The following is a 14616-nucleotide window of genomic DNA, read 5'->3' as shown; positions in this document are numbered from 1 at the left end:
AAAAAACATTAGGGTTAAACAAATGAAGAAGTAACTGTATCCGGCATGTCAGCAATGTAAACAAGATTCCGTGATGTAAAAAAGTCTTGTTTATCGCAAGAATTATAAATGAATGTTTTGATAAACAATAAGCTTTATAACTTTTTCAGTAGTTTTTTAATTCAAAGTACAGATGAAAAAGGTTAATCAAGTTATTACTTTTGTATTTTTACTCGTCCTGTGTATTGGTGGAATTGGAGAAAGAAGTTCTAGAAAACGTTAGTATTTTTTCCCCCTAGCTTACTTTCTTTGCAAAAACATGTAATATTCAAAGAAAACAAGCAGTTCTACCAACATTTTCATGATTTAAAATGTTTGAATAAATATTGTTCCTAAATTTAAAATCCTGCATTGAACTTGCATTTCTTCCAGAGTACCAATTTAAGGAAACTGAGTAAAAAGAAGTCGGGTGTTTCACTTGGCAAATTTTGACGCTTTCGCCGGCAATAATTTCATTTTGGCTAACATTAGTGTCTCGTCTATGCTCTAGTGTCTTTGCGACTGAAAAAAATGCCAGGAATCGCATCAAGGTTCAATACTTTATAGTTATTAAAATAATAAAGTTTTAGTCCAGGAATTTTTTTCCTTAAATAATAATCATCAAAGGAGGCATTTTTAATTGCCTGGAATTGCTTTTTGAAATTTTAAAATAAATATTTCTAGGCAGGGGATGCCCTTACAGTTATTCTTTCTATAGACACTTTAAAATCATTTCGTGATTGGAACTCTCCATCGTGCTTTTGCCCAAACAGGAAATGGTTGCTGTGTTTATAATCCATTGACCTGCCCTTGTAATTGTGATGGGTGTTATGCTCAATCAACCCCTTTTAACAATTGGTAGAAAATTTGATTGGTACAGTAGAGTTTTAGCGTGAGCTTTAAAGAGACTATTCTGCGCCAACCGACAGTTCGAAAGTTATAAAAAAAGGAGCCTAAGATGAAAAATTACTTAGAGTTTAAAGGGTGCAAATTTAGCCGTAAGTAAACTCTAATGCTAGGTGATGTAGAAATATTTACATCGTGCTGTTGCAATACATCACTTCACAATGGAGATCAAGTAGGTTTTTTTTTTGTTTAAAGCTTTGCTTAAACTTGTTAAAATTTTATAAACTGTATGAGATTTAAAAGTATGTTGAACAAGATAATTGCTAAGATTCTTGGAAGAAATTATCAAAAATAAAGGAAACAAAATTGCCTTAAAAGCACAAGATGGCCATAAATATTGCAGGCATGTGTTTTGGAATTACAGTGAACATATTTTTTCAATGTAAAAAGATGTGAGCTAATGAAAGCGAAGTTATGCATTCCATTCACAAGCTGACATCTTCTTACATTTAAAAAAGGGTTCTTTGTAACAACAAAATAGGAGTCTGCAATTTTTGTTCCTACTTTGCGCTTTAAACTTTTTTTTCTTCTCATGAACGATTATGTATGCTGAACTTTTGCGCAGTATATTTTCTGTTAAAAAATTTTAGAAGGGGGAGCAATTTGAAATTGATATATATATGTATTTTTTTTATGTATGTATGAATAATCTGTTGTTTAAGTATGTAGTAAAATGAGACATCATAAAGTGTGCATGTATAAAAATTCAACTCAGTATTGCATAATTTCTGTTTCTGAAAAATTTAAGTGTTTTTTTTCGCATGTAAACTATAATTTATGTGATTTTGAAGTTTGAAATTAATTTTTTTCTATTTACAGATAGCATATTTGCTCCTAGTTCATCGCATGCTGTTCGTCATTCTGGTAAAAGACACATGCTTGCACAAGACCCTGAAATATTTGAAAATACAACAGCTTTTTTTGTTGAACATTCAAAACCTCAGGCTGAGTCTTTAATTCAGTTTTTAAACAGTTTGAAACCAGACAACAATCGTACTACAGCTTCAAGCATGAGCACGGATGGCAATTTATCAGATCAGTGCCATACTGAGAAACTTTGTGAATCACTGCCAGTTAGCTGCATCAAATGTACTTTTAATTATTCCTGTGTATATGGAGAGGATGTCAATGTTTCATGCGATGCAAAAGATGATGCTCGATGCCAGGTAGTGATTTATTTATATTCCTTTCAAAAAGTAAATATATGATTATGAAACTGATGAGCTATTAATATGATTGAAAATTGCTTTCGTTTTCTAACTTTCTTTCTTTTTTGTGTTAGTATTCTCAAAAAACAAAAAAAGAAACAAACAAACAAAAATCCATCCTCAGTTTGATTCTATTAATTTGAACAGAGACTACTATGCACACAGTAACTAAAATTACCTGTGCACTCAAAACAATCCATGACAAGAAATTGGAACAAATTCGAAACATTAAGCATTTTTCAGCAATCTGGGGGGAAGGGAGCAATTTGACAGCTTTTGAGGGAAAACTATGTCATCGCTAATGGATGTTGCATTCTTAAAATTCAGTCACGTGATGAAAATGCTCCTCTTTTATGGGCAATAGTTGATATTTCAAACAGAAATTCGATAGCTTGACACATTTTAGCGTCAAGTTCTGGTCAATATACTACTGTAAATTAAAATTTTTAAAAACCATTTAAGGTTTTACAGTCATAATATATTAAATAAATAATATCAATTTGTAAACAAAGCAGAAGCAAAGAGTGAGAACTTTAATGTTTATTAGACGATGCCCTCATCTACAGTGAATGTGTCTGTACAGTGACCAACATGGCTGTGCACATATGTATCTATATTATCTCATGGTTTCAGGGTTTCAAAGATCATATTTTAATCAATGCAAAAAGCTTGACTTTTTCAATTTACCTATATCCTCACGACCTTTCTACTTTGATGAAAGAATTCTTGGTTCCCCTTAAACACGTAAAGTATGAAATTGAATGTTTGCCTGTGCATTAACTATTTTGACAATGCTCATTTGCTATGCTATTCATCTATTTTAATGATATTAGAGGGCTCCACTCCCTGCTCACTTTGCTTCCCAGCTGCGTTCGTCACCTGTGGTTTGTGACAATTGAGGCAATGAGAAGCAAAGGAATGCAAGTAGACATTTTCAAGTTTTGAGTAAAACACATTTAAAGATTAGCTCCTAGGTAGGCTTTCATTGAATTTTTTTTCTAAATCATGCTGTATAGCAGCAATTACCAGGGCTACTAGTACCATCTCTTGTCCCAAGACAGAGGAGAGGTTCACCTACCATGTGTACTGGTTATCTCCAAATTTTTAATTTTGCCACTTGCATCCCTTTGCTTCTCACTGCCTCAATTGATAATTTTACTGCTTTAACCCTGGATGTCCAGCCTGTTAAGGGGGAAGACAGAGCGGCATGGCTTCCACTGGAAGTTCTGTTTTCCATGTTACTTGTATTGACCTGGTAGACATAGCCAATACGGAGGAGAGGGGGTTACAAATGTACAGACACTGCACACAGATAGACACGCACAGGATTAAACGCATAGATTAAGTCTTTGGCTAAGTCATATCTGCCCCAATTCTTCTCTTTTTATCAGTGTGTGCTTACATTTGTAAATACTGCAGATATGTGCTCTAGAAGCTGGCTTTAAGCACATAATGCAAAGGGTAACTTTGGTCATAGTCACTATGAGAAAAATTTACCCTCTCATATGTTTTCCCTATTAATTAAATCTGACAATGACAATAACATTTGAAAAACTCAAACTAAAGGGCGGTTATGGTATGCTGTTGTGGTTTCTCCATGGAAACAACTGTCAGAACTTTTTTTTTTTTTTTAAAACATTTAAACTTATGAATGTTATTAGCTTCATGGTGACCTTTTTCTTCTATAGAAAGAATCGAAGTTGCTCAGAGTGGTGTATATAATGAAGCCTTTATGATGCTTGTGCAGAAGACTTGTGATATTTATAAGAAATTCATAGTGACTATCTTGTTTTTTATAGAGCATCTTTTCTTGACTTTTTTTGGCTTGCACCCAGCAAAACCTTCTAAAAAAATTCCCAAACCAATCAGAGCTTGGTTTTTTAACTGTTTGAAAAAAAAAGAAACTTTCCGACTCGCAGATCATTCATAACTTAAGAAAAAAGATTTCAACTATGGTTTTCCCCTTTTTTACCTTTTTTTTTCATTTAAAAAATCAACTTGTGGACCAACTTGTCATACGAAATTTGGAGACCATTTTTTTTAACCCATTCCTTGCCCCGGCCGATACAGGATCGGCCGCGCAGTTTGTGTTAAAAGTGCCCCCGCTGATTCAGGTGCATCACAAGAAAATGGTTCCTAACTGCCTTCGATGAACCTGTGCCGTCACGGCTTTTCTAGCAGTTTTTGCTTCGGCCGAATATGTGTCGGCGATGCTTCCAGGGGCAGAACCCTGTTATTGCGCTTCTCTGTTGGGTTCTGGTGCTTTTAGGGGAGCGGTAATCAAGCTCTTTTTCTTAGACAAAAGGGATGTAACTTATAGTATTTCACGAAACTTGTTGTAATTAATTTTATTTTACTAAGATATTAACCTTTCAATGACTCTTAGATGGGACACGTATAATGCTTCAAATAATCAGGCATTATATTTTTATCCTTTCATGGAAGCTTTGTTTCTTAGCATTCTGGCATTTGAACTCCTGATGAACAAGAGTGAAAATATTTCCTTACATATTTACCAATATTTCTATGCCTGAATAAAGCAAAGAAACAGAAATATTTTTTTCTTGTTATCAAATATCCACTTTCTTACACAAGCATCCTTCACTAAATTTTTCAAAATCCTCAAATTTTATAATTTATTTTACACAATATTATTTTTTTTAATTATATCTTACACATCTTAATTTTGTACAAGTATGTTTTTTTTAAATTATAATGTGTTTACTACACTTTTTATTTATTTGTATACTATTATTATTATTTATTATTTATTTATTTTTAAATCATGATATTTTCAAACATAAATTATAACTTTTTTATATTCCCGGCACCCTTTGATGGATTTTTAGTGATACAGTTTTGAATATTTTTTATTTCACAAACAAAAATTATGACGACTGCATTGACTATACGTAATAGTTGACCATGCAAAACATAAAATATATGCTACAGTACAAATGAAATGATAATGTCTTGAGTTCTTTTTGCTTCACTCATACGAAATGAATTCCTTTTCTCCCTTTCTTTTTCAGATTTTATTTATTGTTTTAAAATAGCTCCAATGTTTTAATTGCACCTTCTTTTATGAGATTTTAAAAATAGAAATAAAATATTTGGTTCTTTTTCAATAATCAAATTGCTTTAATTAGTAAATAATCCTATGAAACTAACTAAAATTTATCTAAGTATGTTTAAAAAAAAGAAAAACAATCCGACTCGATTTCAAGCGAGATTTTTTTTTTCTTTTGAAGACATGTTCCCAAATACAAGCAGTAAAGCTTGCTTTGAAATTTCTTTCTGATTCAAACTGAATTGTTGTAAGAAAATAATGTGGAAGGGTTGACCGCAAGACACCAAGGGGGACACCTCCTTAGGGAATAATTCGCCCAGGCCATCTCTGTTATTCCTCACTCAGCTGGGTTCTTTTAATTGCATGCACAAAAGTACCCTTTAGGGAAATAGGGGATTAGCCTCAAGTTTTGATCTTTTGCAATCATTTATCTTTAAAATACTTCCCACGCTTGAGCAGCTGATATCTGGACACTCAGAAGGGATTTAAAAGTCATCAGAGTTATGATAAAAGAACCGACCATCAAAGGGATATCTCTGTGTTTGTTGGTCGTTTTGAAGGGTCACAATGGTCAAAAAGGCACCGAAGAATACTTTTTATCCTCTTAGAAAATCATTCCCACAGTTAAATCATTTTTGTCCATTCAATTCCCTTGCTCACAGGTTGGAGTGATCAGTCAATGTTGAGCCCTTTTGAAAGATAGATCATCTTACATTTAACAGTTTTGATTTCTTAAGTGTATAAAAAGAAAAAAATGGTATACTGAGATAAAAGTAAAAAGACAAACAAATCAATAAAAAAAATTAGTGTTATAAAAATAATTGCTTTTCGTCCTATCCTCTATTGTTTATTATTTTCCTGTTATGCACTGTGTAAATTTAATGAATATTTCAGCACACATTAGCAACCTTGTATTTTATTGCACTATTTAATTCAGTGCCAAAAAATTAATAAAGAGAAGCGATTTTTGAATGCAAGCTGAATATCAAAAACATTCATTGCATTCCACTTTACAAGTTTCCGTTAAAACATTAACATAAAAAATTTATCAATTCAACTCTTCCAAAAAAAAAAAAAAAAAAATCTGTGATGTTGAATAGGGTTTAGTGAAACTTATTATAGAAAATCAAATTGCTCATTAAGTTCTTTTATTAGATAAAAAATGATAAGTGAAAAAGCAGACCAACGTGCCCCACCTCCCCTTATGCTGTTAATTGAATGTTTTTGCATTTGTATCATGTTTCTTTCTTTGTTTCAGGGGAATCGAACTTTTTTAAGAAGTCATAGTTGTAGGTATTGCTATCAGACACCTAGTTACCAACATGTATGCCAAAGAAATACTTCTTGTCATGTAGTTAGTGCACCACGGCAGAGGTATATTGCAAAATGCAATGTTAAACCACACATTTTATGTCTCGGTAAGTATGTTTTCCATTTATAACTCGATCTTTTTCCCCTTAAAAAAATGTTGGATAAATATATTACTTTTCATTTAATGATTTTAGGGTATTTTCTCAGAGATTGTTATATGTTATGTGCCCCCTATACAGTAGCGTTACTAGGGGCTGGCAGGAGTGGTTCTCGTCAGGGGCGCTGCAGCCAGAGGGGCTGTATTTCAACTGTTAAAAAAAAAAAAGTTTTTTTTTTCTTTTTTTGATCATAAAATTTGAAAAATGCTTTAAAAAAATGAAAAAAAAAATCTCGCAAGAAAAAGAACTAGAGATTCATACATAACATCTACTGGGAAGGAACATAAGGCATCATTGAAAACAATTCTAAAAAGCAAAATAAGAAAAAAAAACTACAATGCTGCCTCTTATTCGAATCAACTAATCAAAATGTTCCAAAAAAAGAAAAAAAAGAAAGAGAAAAAATTTATTATTTTTTTTTTTTAAAGGTCACAATGATTTCTAGTGACTTCCCATGTGGGCGACGCTGCGGGGGAAGGGGTGCAATTTCTTTAGTTTGCCAGTAGCCAGGGTTGGCAAAAACCCGGGTTTTTTTTAAAAAGCCCATGGACCTAGGGTTTTTTGGGTTTTTTAAATAAAACCCAACTAAAGCTGAGTTTTTAAAAGAAATGTGGGTTTTTTTTGTCTTTTTTTAGGGAAAATGTGGAGTACTAGTAGCATATTGTAGCGTAAGTATATGGACAAAGCGCAAAAATTGTTTTCGGGTGAAAAAAAAGCTGGAAAACTAGTTAAAATTCAGCATTTTCTGGAAAAAAGTATAAAAGATGACAAAACCCAAGAATGGCGAAGTTTCAGATTTTTTAGTTTTCATGATTACCAACAGTTAAGGCAAAATTACTTCTCGAGTGATAAAATCTATTGTTCTTTTTTAGTTACTTTTTTTTTTTTTGCATTTTACTTTATTGTATTTCATTTTGTTATGCAAAACTACTGTAGAACCTCAAGTAGTTTAAATCCCTTTTTACTGAATTTCAGCTTAATCAAGACATTTCTTTGCATTTTATGTTGCCTGTTTTTCTATTTCTGTGCACAGAGTAAGAGATATTCAACTTTTTCGTAAGATAATGAAAATACTGTACATCCTGTTCTGTTTTCTGTCGACCGTTTGAAAAACCTGTTAATTTCTAAAAAAATATATATTTTGTTTATTCAAGATTTGTGATGTGTTGGTTTGCAGAAAATAATTCACATGAAAGCCTTTTAGCTAGAGTAGTTTCCTCTATACAATCTACAAACATTGAGAAAATCAGACGCAACAGGACTTAGTCAAGATAATTTGAGTTATTTATAGAGACCAGTTAAGAAAAAAGTTAAATACATTTATTTAAAATCTTTGAAGTATTTTTTTTGTAATGCCATTAAGAGTTAAGAAATACAATTAAAGTTCAAAATTCATTTTTTGTGTCCATTGTCTGTGGTGAAGAACAAATAAAAAAGAAGTTTAAATTAAGAAAGTATTTAAATTAATTATTATTTTTTAAAAACTTCTCAGAAAATTTTAAAAAACCCAAAAGTGGGCTAAATAATGGGTTTTTTTAAGTAGGGTTTTTCAAAAACCCATTGGGTCCAATCCGGCCAACCCTACCAGTAGCTCTAGACCCCATAGTTATGCTACTGCCCCTATATACACTGGTGTGCAAAAATTAAGGACGAAGTCGAAAAATTAGCATATCAGCTGAACGAAGAGGCAGAGCGGACAGAAAGACCAATCAGGAGATTAAGTAAGGTGATGTACGGTAGCACATGCGCAGATATGCAGGCAGACGTAATGGGGGAGTGTCTGAGTTGTATAAAGCATGTTGTCGGTGTAAGATCAGTATTTCTGGCAAAGAGATTGCACACCGTATAGCAGTTAAAATCACACTGAGTTGCTGCCTCAGCGAGAAATGGCGAATAATCAATCTGTTAGACGACATCTGGATGCTTTTACCCGAGGTCGAATCATTGGGAAGTTGGAGGAAGGCCACAGTGTGACAAGTGTGGCTGCAGAGTTCGGAATTGCTCACAGCATCGTTTCACGACTTTGGATACAATTTCAAACTACAGCTATCCGGGGGTTTAATAGTGGTTGTCCACGAGGAACCACACCCGCAGATGAGCGGTACTGTCTAACCTCGGATTGTATGGAAAGGTAAACATCCGGTTTACACGCGGAAGTGGAAGCATCTATTACTTTTCAGGGATGTTAGATGTTGCAGATGTATGTTACCCTCTAAATTAAGCTGAGGTCTCGTTCAAATGAGCGGAATATGTGCATAAAATTTTTATTTTTCACCTCATTCAGACGGAGTCGCCCCAACTGGATGTTTGCCAATTCCATACAATCCGTGGTCAAACAGTATATTGTCTTACAGGCCAGAAGAAACAGGCGGCAGACAGCGGGAGAAATCGCTAGACACACGACACAGGCGACTGGACGACCGATATTGCGTTTTACTGTGGCCCGAAGACTGCACGGTGGTGGTCTGTTTGCACGACGCCCTAAACGGTGTGTACCTCTAACGCTTGCCCATCGGAGAAGGCGTTCTCTCTGGTGCCGGGAACACCGGAATTGGAGAGACAATGAATGGGGACGAGTACTCTTTACAGATGAGAGCAGATTCAGTCTGAGTAGCAATTCTCATCGCATACTCATCTGGAGAGAATGGGGAAGCCGCAATCATCCCTTGAACATCATTGAAAGGGACAGGTATGGAGGTGGCGGTGTTCTCCTTTGGGGAGGCATCATGCTTGGTAGTCGTACAGACCTTTACATCTTCAACGCAGGTTCAGTCAACGGGACCCGTTATTGTAACGAGATTCTTCTCCCATATGTGGGTCTTTTTAGAGGCGCTATGGGTACCCAGTTCCTTTTCATGGACGACAATGCACCATGTCATCGCACAGTAGTTGCCGAACAGCTCTTAGAGAGTGAGGATATTGAACGTATGGATTGGCCGGCACGATCTCCGGATCTCAATCCCATCGAGCATGTATGGGATTTTCTAGGCAGACACTTGGCAGCTCGTACCTTACCACCAGTAACGATTCGGGAGCTTCGATTGGCGCTGCAAGACGAATGGGCAGCAATGCCTCAACAACTCATTGACACCCTCATTCTCAGCATGGGCAGACGCTGTGAAACCTGCCTAGCAGTCGGGGGAGATCATATCCCCTACTAAAGACCGGATGTTTCTTGCTGGACACCCATCACAAGGATGTTTCGGCCTTCAGCCGCATTGCGTTCCATGCTACTTTTTCAATAAAGCTTCTTTTTATCCCTCTGATTTCTCTTTTAGTAAGTGTTGCTTACATTACACATGTCCTTACGTATTGGGGATATTACGGTATTAAATGTGTTGATTTGGAAAGCTTTTGTACAAAGTTATATTAAAAAAACCGTCTCGTCCTTAATTTTTGCACACCATTGTATGCTTCCTGTTCTTTGAATTCATTAAAAGCATTCAGATCTGTTTTTCCAAAAAAAAAGTATCTTACTTTTATGTAAAGTACAGTTATAATTTTTTATTATTTCAATACTTCTTGATAAATATATAATACTGGGTGTCCGAAAAGTCCTTGACGCATTTTAAAAATTCGTAAGAAAGCAAAAGCAACAATTTTTCTTATGAATGTGTGGTTTGTTCTATAATACTTCAGTTTTTTTTTTTGACATTGTTAAAAAATGAAAAAGAAAAGAGTAATTATTACTAATCATTGCTCCATCACACTAAGAAAAACAAATATCATGTGATACGATCAGTCATTTTTTTCACTGAAAGCAATACCATATATACTCCTGTATAAGGAGAGAAATTTATTTAAAAAAATGAGTTTAAAGTTAGGGGGTTAACTTATATGTGGGGCAGAATTTCCGAAAATTTTCCCCAATTTTTCCTTGAAAAACATCTTTTTTCAGCAGATGCTAAAGAAGTAAATACTTAAACGTTCTGCTATGATTTTACATGGTCTGACTGTGAAATAAAGAGTAAATAATTACAGTAAACGACCGACTATGCAAAAAGTGCGGGGTATTCGCTAAATTTCCCGATATTTGCGAATTATTGCTAATTTTTTAGAAAATAATATGATATAGCTAGAGCATAAAATTTTATTGATATAAAATCAAAATAAAAGCAACAAGTAAAAAAAATGGTAAGAGCAAAATTGAACCCTTAATCAAAATCACTATCGCAAAAGTGAACCCTTTTGGTGCAAAAGAATAAAAACCGGGCGTTTTTTAACATAAAAATGTTCATTACTTTTTTTCTCCTTTTTATAACCTTTAAATTCAAAATTAGTGACCAAACGCTCCCGTTTTTTCCAAAATTAGGTGTTTGACTTTATGTGCGGGTTTTCGTTTTTTTCTTCTGATTTTTCTTCCAAAAGTTAGGGGGGGGGGGTGGACTCATACGCAAGATCGACTTATACGGGAGCATATATGGTACCTTTTATTACCAGAGTTTAATGTGTGGACCGTATATTGCTCTCTTATTTTTTGTGCCTATGATACAGTTTCCGGGCTAGAGCGTACAAAGTTCAAGATAAAATAAGAAATCAAATATGAATATGTGTATTGAACAAACACTTTTATTTACATAATTTTTTTAGTAAAAAAAAGTTGGCACCTTTAAAACCGCTTTCTTAAAAAAATAATATGATCGTTAAGGGGTTAAGTGGAAAATACTCTTGATCCACAAGTGATGCTCGTGACACAAAATGAAAATATTTTTAAGATCCACCAATAGCTCATAGAATGTGTTAGAAACAAAATTAAATTTTTCTGTCGGGAAGAATTTTTCAATTTTTGTAGAGCAGGAAATATTTTGAGTTTCTTTCCTATAGAGCTGTATACAGTTGATTACTGCTAATTATTTACAATCAACTTTTATTAACATCAACCCTGAACCCTGATGATTGCAAGAACTTTCTCTAATAATTTATTTGATTGTTTTGTTATTTGTAGGGAGCAGAGGATTTTCTAAACACGTTCCTTGCAATTGGACAAAAGGGTACAGTTGGGGAACTGCCTTACTTTTGAGGTAATATTTGACTTTTTTATTGTTACATAGTTGTATATTTAGCCAAAGTTATTTATAGATGTTGAACTTATTTTTTATTAATGCCTCTTACTTATATTTTGAAATAAATGCAGTTATAAGCTTTACAAGTCTTTTTTCTAGTTAAGCAACCCTTTTTAAAAATAATTACTGAATTTATTATTCAACCCTTATTCAGTCATCTGTTATTAAGTTATAAGTATTTAAAATAAAAATTGAAGTGGGCTTGCTTAAGATAAAAAGGTTAGTCTTTTTACTCTGGTTTAACAAAACAGCTCGAGCTTCCTCATAGTTTCTGAAAATTTCACTGTCTTCAGGAAATTTTCCACTTGCACCCCTGGTCTGAAGAGATTCTACTCAAAAATAAATTTTTTTCCAAAATTTACCCTAAAGAGTTAAGGGGTCAACTTATTCACGAGTAAATATTGTTTATAAGTTTTTTTTTATTGTGTGTGTGTCAGATTAATACCTTTGTAAGTTATCTTATTTAGTTTATCATGGTGTTTTTGTTGATGTTTAATAATTATTTCAGCAGACTAAATATTTTATTTTTATTAAAATTAATATTCTGCTGATAGAGGTATTGATTATTTGATTCTGATTTTTATGAATTTAAAGTTATTTTTCCAAATTGCTTTCAGTATTGTCTTTGGAGGTTTTGGCGTGGACAGGTTCTATCTTGGTATGTGGCAAGAAGGAATAGGCAAGTTATTTAGTTTTGGCGGTTTAGGTGTATGGACATTAGTGGATGTTATTTTAATTGCCACTGGATATCTTGGACCAGCAGATCATTCACTGTATATCCGGAATGAGTTTCTCAAAATGTAGCTCTATTCTAATTAATGTAAATAAAAATGTAAATTTTATGTTCTTTATATTTACTTTATTCTTTATCATCATCGTCATATATATATTATTTCTCAAAGGTTTTTTTCTTTTTTTTTTTTTTTATGGAAGTGCCATAACTTATTTAATACTTTATCAAATTCATTGGTAAAGCATTATTTTAAAGGTTTTTTACACCGCTGTTGGCAAACAATAAACAAACAAGTAACATTTTAGATGTTTTGTCAAAAAAAAAAGTTTATTTTGTTTTTTATTACACATTTCTTTGAAGTGCTGCATCCAGAAATTGAGGCCTATTGGATCAGTTTGTTACAGTGCCATATCAATGCGAAGATTGTGAGTTCGATTCCCCATTGGCCAAAAGAAAAAAAAAATCATTTTGATGTACTAATTTTCTTAATTTCTTTGAAATCAAAATCTTAACTCATTGCTGGATCCTGAACCATGGTTGTGTTGGTACATTAAATTGGAAAGGAAAATGTTTATTTTGCATTGGTAAATTAAGATTGATGGACTGCTTCTGCCTCCCCACTGCCCAATTCTAAAATATGAGAAACTTTTAAATGAAATATTTTTTTTAAAGTTTAAAAGAAAAACTTTTGTCAGAGTAAGCAATTCTATTCACACCTTTCTAGGGTGTTAGCACATCTTTTGAGACACAGTTGAACTTGGTTTGTACGAAATATCAAAAATTCAGGAATTTGTTCATATTAGACATTATTAGTTACTAGAAAGTCGCGCTTCAAGGGGCGGGGGATGAAAGTTGCTTTTCTTCTTCTACATTTTAACAAAGCCATTGCCTGTTTGGTGATATTTTGATAGTTGAAATTGTAACCCTAACTCCAATGGATTAACCCTAAACTTCAGTTGGTAGCACTCATTGCTGACCGCTTTTTCATTTCTTCATTCCCCTGAAACATTAAGTTACCGGATCGAGTTCAGCCTTGACACAAAGCCTTTCCCTGCATGTCAAACATTACCGAAACATATCAAATTATCTTGCCGTGGTGCAAGTTTCATTGTTGAAGCACGCGGGTTACTCGATCATCGGCTGTTATTTATACGATTATAACTATGAACAAATATAATTGAAAAACAAAACAATATACATATCTCTATTTTAAAAATAATTTCTGCTATTTAATTCTTAGTAATACAAACATCGGAACTTAATTACATTAAACCTCCACTGGAAATATTTCGACATTGTAGTCTCAAAAACGCAATAAAGTAAATTTGATGAAGATAGAGGAAAGGGAACTGGGGTTGCCTTAATAATGTTTTTCAAAACTGAAGTCAATTTTTTAGGCTATTTAGAGAATCAGGGCCTGATTACTGATTAGGCCAAGGCCAACTATGCCCTATGTCCTTTAAATGTCAAAATTGTTTTAGCCAGTGGATAAAACTAAGGTTTGACTACAGGGACCCCCGAAAAGGTGTTTGACCTAGGGCCCCTCAAGTAATCGGGTCCTGTAGAGAATAGGAAAGTGTTGAAGGAAAGGCAAGATTTGAGTTACTTCAAGTAAAAAAGTCACTCGCGAAACTTCTTACGAACAAAATTTCATACAATCTTGGTGACGTTAAGGGAAGGGAAAAGCTTCTGCCGCTTTCTTCCAATACATTTCATCGTTTAAGTATTTTTCGTTATTATTCGTACGTCAACAAAACAGGAAAGATTCGGGATCCCTAGAAATTTTGACATTACATTCTGAAAACTAAAATGCATGCCATCATTGGTGACGTTGTCGGATGACCTAATACAGTGGCCGCCGCTTATAAAAATCACATTTATTCTGAGCAATTTTGGTTCCTTAAAGCGGCTGTTTCAATAAAGCTGGATTTTATTCTGTTTCTGACTATTTGATTCATTAAAGCGGCTGATTCAATTAACCGGCGTCCACTGCATCACCAAAAGTGAAATCGAGCGGTTCTTGGGAATTTTTTTGGAATTGACGCTGTAACAACTAGGCAACATCAGGCTTTGTTTAGTAACGATGTTAGGAAGAGAAGAAAGGGGGGGGGGGGTCCTCTTGAAATCTTGTTTAAAACTGAAGGCAATT

The 14616-nt window shown here is 33.8% G+C and overlaps 1 protein-coding gene across 1 annotated transcript; it reads left to right on the top strand.

Moving 5' to 3' along the window:
* The first annotated feature begins 55 nt into the window (after positions 1–55).
* Positions 56–12564, top strand: LOC129224528 (TM2 domain-containing protein 3-like). The gene is made up of 5 exons (XM_054858995.1): positions 56–257; positions 1744–2090; positions 6461–6620; positions 11617–11692; positions 12352–12564. The coding sequence occupies exons 1-5, from the start codon at positions 173–175 to the stop codon at positions 12536–12538; spliced, it is 855 nt and encodes a 284-aa protein (XP_054714970.1). The 5' UTR covers positions 56–172; the 3' UTR covers positions 12539–12564.
* The last annotated feature ends 2052 nt before the right edge of the window (positions 12565–14616 follow it).

This window comes from Uloborus diversus, chromosome 6, assembly GCF_026930045.1.
Source record: "Uloborus diversus isolate 005 chromosome 6, Udiv.v.3.1, whole genome shotgun sequence".
NCBI lineage: Eukaryota > Metazoa > Arthropoda > Arachnida > Araneae > Uloboridae > Uloborus > Uloborus diversus.
This window is presented reverse-complemented; position numbering and strand designations above follow the sequence as displayed.